The sequence below is a fragment of the Carcharhinus amblyrhynchos genome, chromosome 14, assembly GCF_965287045.1.
Source record: "Carcharhinus amblyrhynchos chromosome 14, sCarAmb.v2.hapA, whole genome shotgun sequence".
NCBI classification, from domain to species: domain Eukaryota; kingdom Metazoa; phylum Chordata; class Chondrichthyes; order Carcharhiniformes; family Carcharhinidae; genus Carcharhinus; species Carcharhinus amblyrhynchos.
Window position 1 is genome coordinate 70,333,714 of NC_137337.1, and position 10,209 is coordinate 70,343,922.

Sequence of the window (10,209 nt, forward strand, 5' to 3'; positions counted from 1 at the left end):
GCACCTAAACCAGCATGTCTTTTGGACTGTGGGAGGAAACTGGAGCACCTGGAGGAAATCCACATGAAGAACGTATAAATTTCGCACAGACAGTGACCCAAGCCAGGAATTAAACCTGGGTGCCTGATGCTGTGAAGCGATCATGCTAACCACTGTGCCACTGCGAGGTTGTCCTCAATAATTAGTAGAGAATCCGAAGTTTGTGGGCATTTCAGTTAACAAGCAGACAGGAAGCAGTATTTTATATACTTTGAGTGGTTTACACAATCTAGTTTGTTTCTTGTGCAATTTCTAAATTAGTAAGCCTATTGATCTTCAAAATGCTACATTCTAAAGTGTGGGGTCACTATTTTATTCATTTGTTAGACATGGGTGTCGCTGGCTTGCGAGCATTTATTGCCCATCTCTATTTGCCCTTGTTCGGAGGGCAGTTGAGTCAACCACATTGTTTTGGCTCTGGAGTCACATGTAGGCCAGACCAGCAGATTTCCTTCCCTAAAGGACATTAGTGAACCAGATGGGTTTTTCCAACAATCAACAATGTTTCGTGGTCATCAGTAGATTCTTAATTCCAGATATTTTACATTGAATTCAAATGCCACTAGCTGTCGTGGCGGGATTTGAACCCTGATCCCCAGAACATTAGCTGAGTTTCTGGATTAATAGTCTAGCGATTATACCACAGGGTCATCACCTCCCTCTGTCTGAATTTTTTTCCCTTAGTCTCGCTTCAGTTTGATAACTGACAGGCATTAATCAAGGGATGAAAGTGTCGCAATCTTGCTGGGGGCTACAAGGATTTCACACGCCTTGGGTTTAGGGTATTTTGAAATAGTATTTTTGCATCCAGAACCCTTTGCATTGATGGAAAAGTAGCCATGTTTATGGGGAGGCAGTGGCCGAGTGGTATTAACATGACTATGAATCCAGAAACTCAGCTAATGTTCTGAGGACCCAGGTTCGAATCCCGCCATGGCAATTGTGGAATTTGAATTCAAAAAAAATCTGGAATTAAGAATCTACTGATGACCGTGAATCTTTTGTCGCTTGTCGGAAAAACCCATCTGGTTCACCAATGTCCCTTGGGGAAGGAAATCCACCGTCCTTACCGGGTCTGGCCTACATGTGAATCCAGAGCCACAGCAAGGTGGTAGACTCTGAACTGCCCTTCCGAGGGCAACTAGGAATGGGCAATAAATGGTGGCCGGCCAGCGATACCATGCCCCATGAACAAATATAAAAAAGTGATTTGGATTAGCAGGGCAAACGCATGGAGTTGTGGGGATAGGACCTGGGTGGGATTGTTGTCGCTGGAGCTTGATGGGCTGAATGGCCTCTTTCTGCACTGTAGAGATTCTATGACTGTTAATGAATATAAATTATTCAAATTTTTTTCAGAATGGGCAGTAGCAGTAGAGAGAAACTTCTGAGAGAGTGCAGTAGGTCAAACAATAACGCGCGATAACTTGGATTCAGCAAATCATTTTTAAAACATCTTTAAAGCGGCGGGCGTTTTAGTTATCTTTCCTTTTCACCTCTCTTCCCAGATAAAGTCAAACCAAAGTCGAAGAAGAAGGAGGAGCCAAGTTCGATATTCCAGCGTCAGCGAGTGGACATGCTATTGCTAGATATCCGGCAAAAGTTCCAGCCCAAATACATTCAGGTAGAGGCGCCTTTCTGAACCTTCTCAGGTTCTTTTCTTCCCAGAAAAAAGAAATGAAATGAAGCAGCACTGAGGCGGCTGATCTCCGACAATGCTGCAGTGATCCGTCAGTCCCATAGTGTGTCAGGATCGTGAAACATTTACAGTTTACAGTGAGGGTTGGCTTCTGTGTTCTTGCATTAGATTATGGGATCCCTACAGTGCAGCCAGTGGCCATTCTGCCCATTGAGCCTACACCAACTACAATCCCACTCAGCTCCTATCCCCATAACCCTCTTGTCCCCCTGACTCTACGGGTCAATTTAGTACAGCCAATCAACATAATCTGTACATCTTTGGACTTTGGGGGGAAGCTGGAGCACTCAGAGGAAACACACGCAGACACAGGGAGAACGTGCAAACTCCACACAGACAGTGACCCAAGCTGAGAATCAAACCTAAGTCCCTGGTACTGTGAGGCAGCAGTGCTAACCACTGTGCCATTTCCCCGAATTTCAGATGGCTGTTACTGGAATATCCAGTGTAATGCAACAGAATGACTCATCACCGTCCCATGTCGGGGAGCACAGGAGTTGCCCCTTTTTCTGAATCTCTTTAAACAGGGCTGTACGGTGGTTAACCCTGCTGCCTCACAGCACCACCCCAGGCTTGATTTTGATTTTGGGTGACTATGCGGAGTGTGCACGTTCTCCGTATGTCTGCGTGGGTTTCCTCTGTTTTCCTTCCACAGTCCAAAGAAGTGCAAGTTCGGTGGATTGGCCATGCTAAATTGTCCTTTAGTGTCCAAAGATGTGTAAGTTAGATGGATTAGCCATGTAAATGCAAAGGGTTACGGATGGGCACAGGAGGTGGTTGGTTCTGGGGTAAGATGCTCTTGAGAGTCAGTGCAGGTTCGATGGACCAAATGGCCTGTTTCTGCCCTGCAGGGATTCTGTGTTACTGTGTCTTCGTTTCACAACTTAATGAATAACTTCAGTTGGTGTTAATGGGATCTGAAGTTGCCCTTGTTGAAAGATTTTTGTTATTATTCAAAACAGGCTGGGGTGTTTATGTGAAAATAGCAGGTTTTACGTAGGCCTAATGTGTTTCAATGTGGGTGGAAATAAGTTCGATCAAGCATTTGCCCTTGGCAGGAAAGGTGAAATAAATCTAATTTGCCACAGTACAACTATAGAGCGAGTTTCCCCATTCTCTCCCTTCCACTTACATCCACACCAACCTCCTTTCTGGAAAAGGTGGCACACTCCAGCTTTATTGAGTGTTGCTTCTCGGCTGGCTTGCCAGAACTAATTCTTGACTGGGTCGGAATTGAACAGCCTGCCACCGCTGTAACTTCGGACACAATCTTACGACCTTGTTTTGCCCGTTGCTCAGTGAGGCGAGGTGATTAGATGGGTGAAGGGTGAAAAATCAGGTTGTGCCCAGTTATTCTTCTCTCCCAGTCATATTAACCCTTTCTGGGCAGGCAGCTGATTTATGGCTTGTGTGGGGAGGGTGTGAACTCTGCAGGGATCGGCAGGGGTGAGTGAAATGAAACTGAATAGCCAGGTGTAAAAGGAATCAGGTTTTTTTTTTCCTGCATATTCTGGGGCAGGTGTAGCATGGAGTAAACACAACGATCTAACTCCACCTGCAGTCCCCCAGCAAACACTCCCAGGGAAGGGACAATTTTGCATATGGTGTGGGGTGGTGAGTGAGAACTTGTGGGGAGTGAGGGGTTGCATACAGAATAAATCTCATTGACATCCCCCCGCCCCATCCTCAACAGGCGAGAGTCGCTACCTGGTGCTTTGTTTTTGCACTAAATGCCATAAGATTGCGCCTTGCATCTCGCTGAGAAAGGAGATTGATGTGGATGTAAGTGGAAGGGAGGGAATGGGGAAATTCACTTTGTAGTTGTACTGTGGTAAATTAGATTTGTTTCACCATCCCTGCCGAGGACGAATTCAAACACCGAGGTGAATGCTTGACTGAACTATTTCCACCCACGTTGGAACACATTAGGCTTATGTAAAACCTCCTATTTTCTCGCTCATTCGGCACTTAGAATTTTCTTCGTGATATCACGCCCTTAGTTTCTGTGTCCCCATTCACCAAATTCCTCTAGAAATCGGGCAGCTCACCCTCTGGAGAAACCAAATGTCTTGTTTCAAACACTGACCTCGTTGCTGTGAACAAGAGTTTAGCGTATTAATGAATCATAAGAGTCTACAGTGCAGAAGGAGGCCATCCGGCCCATCGAGCCCCCACTGACAACAATCCCACCCAAGTCCCATCCCCGTAACTCCACATATTTACCCCCCCACCTTATCCCCTTGCTACTAAAGGGACCAATTACCATGGTCAATCAACCTAACTTGCAGATTTTTGGACTGTGGGAGGAAATCGGAGCACCCAGAGGAGACTCTCACAGACACGCCGAGAATGTGCAAACTCCACACAGACAGTGACCTGAGTCCTTGACACTGAGGCAGCAGTGCTAACCACTGTGCCACCCTGCCACATTAACGGGACTACTGAACAATGCGATGTAAGAACTTGGATTTTCTTTGTGTTACAGGTGTCCACCTACCCCGCCGCCCCCTAGTTTTGCTTCCATTGACTTGTTGCTTTTTATTTTCAGCCCAAATCGGGAGACAAACCTGTGCCAGGTGAGTTTTTGTTGTGAATCAAACTAATTCAAGTTAATAGGGTGGGCTTCTAGAAATCCATTGGCCGTGACCATTTCTTCCTGCTTATTTTTCCTTTTCAGTGGAGCAGGTGAAAAAGGAATCTGAACCAACAACTGAGACCATCAAACAGGAGGAGAAAGAGTCTACAAAGAACTCGCAGCAGAGCTCGAGCACCAAGGCTCCCCCCGAAAAGCGAATGAGACTTCAATGAAGAGATGGCGATTATCAATCACATTAGGATTGAGTCACCAATTCTGTGGGTGAATTCCTGTGGGCCTCTGGACTTTTTGTACTCCCTTTTGTACGGAAGCAATTATTTTTGTGGCCTTTTTATTACCCTGAACATGAAATGGGTACATCCTCCAGGAGAAATTTAACCTTTTCAGCCCTTCAGTCCTGTTCCACTTCTAAATTATCTATTCAGACATTGACTCTCCTGCGCTTGTGTTATGAAGAGGAATCAGTACAAAGATGCAACTCTCTTATTTTAAGAGTTGCAGTATAAAAGCTTGGACGAAATGATGAGATATTGGTGCTTGGAAAGGTACTCAGGAAATGAGTGTACAAGAGGTGAATGTGGCTGACGTTCGTCTAGTGAGCACTGTTCTTTTACTGATGGTTATCCATAAACAATGGGAATAGTGTCATTCCATATGGGCTTTTTTCCAACAACATTGCCAATTTGCTAGCCAGTTTGAAAAGGGCATTTTATATAAGAGTTACAGTTTTTCAACGTGTATTCATAGTCAGTGAAAATAATGTTTCAGATCTCATTGTATGCGACATTGCTGAAGTGTTGCTTTCTATCCAAGGTTAGTAACTCATTGGTGAACTGGGACTGAATGCAAGTGCTGCTGCAGTGTGCATCCTTGTAATGGATTGTGTTTCTTTGTAAAGTGGATTATTAAAAATTAAAGATCCAAAAACTTGCTTACTTGGTAAAGGTAAATTTTGGGGAACTACGAAGTAACATGTTTCCATGTCTGAATTCTGGTTATTCCGAGTTACCAAATATTAGTTAGTGTGTTAGAATCAACTACAGGGAAGGTCAGAACATAGAACACTACAGCACAAACAGGCCCTTCGGCCCATGAGTTGCGCCGATCACATCAACACCTATCTATAACCCCCAATCCCATAAAACCCCATATTCTCATCCAGAAGTCTTTTAAAAGACCCCAGCGAGTTCGCCTCCACCACCACTGACGGCAGCTGATTCCACTCACTCACCACCCTCTGAGTGAAAAACTTACCCCTAACATCACTTCTGTACTTTCCTCCCCGCACCTTAAATCTGTGTCCTCTCGTAGCGACCATTTCAACCCAGGGAACTAGCCTCTGAGAATCCACCCTATCCATTCCTCTCAACATTTTATAAACCTCTATCAGGTCGCCTCTCAACCTTCGTCTCTCCAGGGAAAAGAGACCCAGCTCCCTCAACCTAACTTCATAAGGCATGCCTCCCAGTCCAGGCAACATCCTTGTAAATCTCCTCTGTACCCTTTCAATAGCTTCTACGTCTTTCCTATAGTGAGGCGACCAGAACTGCGCACAGTACTCCAAATGAGGCCTGACAAGGGTCTGAGGATTCCTCCTCATCATGACTGGCTTGAGGCTGGATCATTCCTGGGTGCAACTGCTGCCTCACAGTGCCAGGGACCTGGATTCGATTCCCAGCTTGGGTCAGCGTGTGCGGAGTCTGCACGTTCTCCCTGTGTCTGTGTATTTTCTCCAGTTGCTCCAGTTTAACCAATAGTATGAAAGACGTGCTGATTAGGTGCTTTGGCCATGCTGAATTCTCCCTCTGCGTCCCCAAATAAGTATGATGTGGCGAAGCTGGCATTGGACTGGGATAAACACAGTAAGAAGTCTGTAACAGGACTTTAACCTGGTGTTGTGAGATTTCTTACTGTCCCCAAATAAGCGCCAGAGTGTGGCGCCTAGGAGATTTTCACGGTAACTTCATTGCAGTGTTATTGTAAGCCTACTTGTGACACTAATAAATAAACTGCAAAGTGACAGCAGGATTGTTTGGGCTGTGATACCTTCCTCTGTGGGAAAGCTTCTATAACTCATTGGACAATTATAATGGGTGTTGTGTGGTTGCAAAAACCTGAACAACTTTATATAAATGGGATCTCCAGGTGATCCAAGTCGAAAATGTGCAAAGGCAAAGTTGCTGTACAAGTGGTTCCCATTGAACTAACTCAGTCCCACACTCTGCACTGCTTGATGTTTGCATTGTACATTCTATGTTCTAAGGAAGAAACATAGAAGTTAAGAGCAGGAGGAGGCTATTCAACCCTTTGAGCCTGCTCCACCATTCAATAGGATCACCGCTGATCATCCAACTCAATAGCCTAATCCTGCTTTCTTCCCCATAACCTTTGATCCCATTCACCCCAAGTGCTACATCAGTTATTGTCAGTGTTCAGATATTTGCTGAATAAGTCCCAGAAAGAAATGAGAATGATTTGATCTTAAAATTTAAGGAAGTTTTTTTTTAGTGTGACGAAAGGTATGGCTTTCTGATGCTGGAAGTGGAACATGATGAAGCAGTTTTGTGTGTCACTAAATAAAGGATTGTGTTGTGGTCTTAAAATGCATTTCTTTAAGAATGAATAGGTTGGCATCCTGTGATGTTACACACAAAATCAAGAGCATGGTGGGCTTATTGGGAGCGGTTGGTGATTGGAGGGGAGAGGAAACAAACTTGGGTAGTGGGGAGAATTGTGACCCCCTTTCCTTCACCCAAGCCAGAATATTTCCCTCATTGTTTGCTTATTTATTATTGCCACAAGTAAGCTTACATTAACACTGCAATGAGACCCGGGCTCAATTCCCAGCTTGGGTCACTGTCTATGTGGAGTCTGCACGTCCTCCCTGTGTTTGCGTGGGTTTATTCCAGTCCATACCTCCCACAGTCCTAAAGATGTGCTGGTTGTTGCAGTTGCTGTGGAAACCTCCAAGTTGCCATACTCTGGTGGGTACACTGAGGGCAAATTTAGCATAGCCAATGCACCTGACCAACATGTCTTTAGGACTGTGAGAGGTACGGACTGGAGGAAATCCACTGCAAACACAGGGAGGATGTGCAGACTCCGTATAGACAATGACCCAAGCTGGGACTTGAACCCAGGTCCCTGGGACTGTGAAGCAGCAGTGCTAACCACTGTGGGGGGGAGGGACCGGTGGTAAACCTTCCAATTGCTGAGCTAATTTTCTAATAAGCCTAGATTTTTTTTTTCAAAAAATGCTTGATGGTTTGTTTCTTCCATCCTCTGTGTTGAACTTGACAAACTGGCCTGGGAAGGGTGTTGATGGCTGATGGATGTGGAAAAGTACCATTAGTGATTTTCCAACATGGATTTTGCAGCATAGTTTTCCAGCTGGGAAGTTGGGTCACAGTCACCTCTTAGACCTGATTAGCATAGATTGCGCGTCGGGTTATGACAACGTCTCTACTTTCTCGGGGACTAAGGAAATTTGGCATGTCAGCTACGACTCTCATCAACTTTTACAGATGTACCATAGAAAGCAATTTTTCTGGTTGCATCACAGCTTGGTATGGCTCCTGCTCTGCCCAAGACCACAAGGAGCTACCAAAGTCATGAATGTGGCCCAATCCATCACGCAAACGAGCCTCCCATCCCTTCAGTCCGTCTAGTCTTCCTGTTGCCTCGGAAAAGCAACCAGCATAGTCAAGGATCTTGTGTATGCCAGACACACTCTTTTCCTCCACCTTCCATTGAAAGGGAGGGTGGTTCTCTCCAGTATTAATAGGCCCAGTTGGTAATGTTAAAAAACACGTCTAATTTCAAAACACGTCTAATTTCAAAGCACCTCTCCTCCTGTTCAGTAGATCACAAACAGTGACTTAGAATTCCTACAGTACAACAGGAGGCCATTTGGCCCATTGAATCTGGACTGAACACAATCCCACCCACGCCCTATTCCCGTAACTCCCACACGTTTACCTTACTAATCCCACTGACACTAGGGTCAATTTAGCACAGCCAATCCAACTAACCAGCATATTTGTGGACTGTGGGAGGAAACCGGAGCACCCAGAGGAAACTCACACAGATGCGGGGAGAAAGTGCAGACTGCACACAGACAATCACCCAAGGTTGAATTCGAACCCAGGTCCCTGGCGCTGTCAGGCAGCAGTGCTAACCACTGTGCCACCGTACCATGACTAACAATCCAATAAGCAATTCAGGGGAAGATTATTTACATAGGGAGTGGTGAGAACATGGACCTAGTTACTATGTGGAGTAATTGCAGTGAATAGCACAGATACAGTTAAGGAAAGGCTAGATAAAAATGGAATGGTGGGAGTTTGGGGATGGCATGGTGAGGGGAGAAAGAATGAGGACATACTGATAAGAGTGAGATAGAATCCTACAGTACAAAAGGAGACCATTCGGCTCATCGAGTGCACCAACCATAATCCCACCCAGATCCTCTTCCCTTAACCCCACACATTTAACCTGCTAATCCATCTGACATCATGAGGCAATTCAGCATACTAATCCACCTAACCCGTACATCTTACCAGAGCACCCAGAAGAAACCCACGCAGACACGGGGAGAAAGTGCAGACTCCACATAGACAGTGATTGAGTCCGGATTTTGAACCTGGTCCCTGGCGCTGTGAGGCTAACCATCATGCTGCCTAAACCTCAAATTATTCTGAAATTCTGTTTTTTTTTTCCTATTCTGCTTGTTCTGCTATTCAATGTAATCATGGCTGATGTGTGACCTAAGTCCCTATTTCTGCTTTTTCCCGTATCCTCATACATCTTCACTTAACAAAAATCCATCCATCTTAGATATAAATTTAGCAATTGATCTTGTATTTATTGTAGAAGAATGTTCTAAACTTCCATCATCCTGTGTGTCAAGAATTGTTTTCTAATTTCACTCCTGGCTGGCCTGGCTCTAATCTTTAGACAATATTCCTGTGGTCCTCGACTCTCCATCTATCAAAAATTTCTTTCTTTTACCTGATCTGTTCCCCTTAATAATTTTTAAAACTTAGATGATTAAGTGGTAATTTCATCAAAATTCCCAGGGCTACAAACACCCATTTATATAATCTCCTCATACTTTGACCCTTGGAATCAAGGTATAATGATTGTAAATCTGCATTGCATTTCTTCCAAGTATATCCGTTCTGTGGTGTGGTGTCCAGAACGGCTCACAGTACGCTAAGTGTGGGTAAACAGGGTTTTATATAGCTGAAGCGTGTGACACTGTATTTTGTAGGGGAGCACCCCAGGGGTCAGTGATAGTACCCTTTCTCTTCCTGATGGATACTGATGATCTAGACTGCGGTGTTCAAGGCATGATTTCAAAATTTGCAGATGATGCAAAGATTGGAAAAGGCAACTGAGGTAAGGGTAATCTTGAATTCAAAAGGACAGAGACATTTTGGTGGACTGGGCAGAGAAATGGTAGCTGAAAGTCTGTGCAGAGGAATGGGAGGTGATTTGTTTTAACAAGAGGAATATGAAGAGACAGTATAAAATAATGGAAGAACCTGGAAAGGAGGTCCAGGAACAGAGGAATTTGAGTGTAATATGTACGTAATTCATTGAAGAGCGAGGGATATATCTTAATGGTAGAGCATTTGACTGCAAATCCAAAAGTCCCTGGTTCAAACCTAGTGTGCAGCATGGTGGCACAGTGGTTAGCACTGTGATCTCACAGCTCCATTTGAATTGGGTTCAATTTAGGGCTTCTGTTGTAGGTAAAATAATACCTCTGAGACCGTTAGTGAGTCAAAATACAGTGGTTTTTATTCCAGAGCTTTGGGAGAACTGGTTCCTAAGAATGGACTGCCAGACTTTTCCTGGAACTCAATACAAG

General features: G+C 44.7%; 1 protein-coding gene across 1 annotated transcript in view; it reads left to right on the plus strand.

Annotated features, from left to right (window-relative positions):
* med6 (mediator complex subunit 6) overlaps window positions 1-5,264 on the plus strand; it is a 28,117-nt gene extending 22,853 nt beyond the window's left edge. Inside the window, exons 6-8 of the mRNA XM_080202054.1 lie at window positions 1,548-1,663; window positions 4,287-4,314; window positions 4,416-5,264. Of these exons, the coding sequence (XP_080058180.1) occupies window positions 1,548-1,663; window positions 4,287-4,314; window positions 4,416-4,546 (275 nt within the window). The 3' untranslated portion in view covers window positions 4,547-5,264. The remainder of the gene's footprint in view (window positions 1-1,547; window positions 1,664-4,286; window positions 4,315-4,415) is intronic.
* Window positions 5,265-10,209: the final 4,945 nt, after the last annotated feature.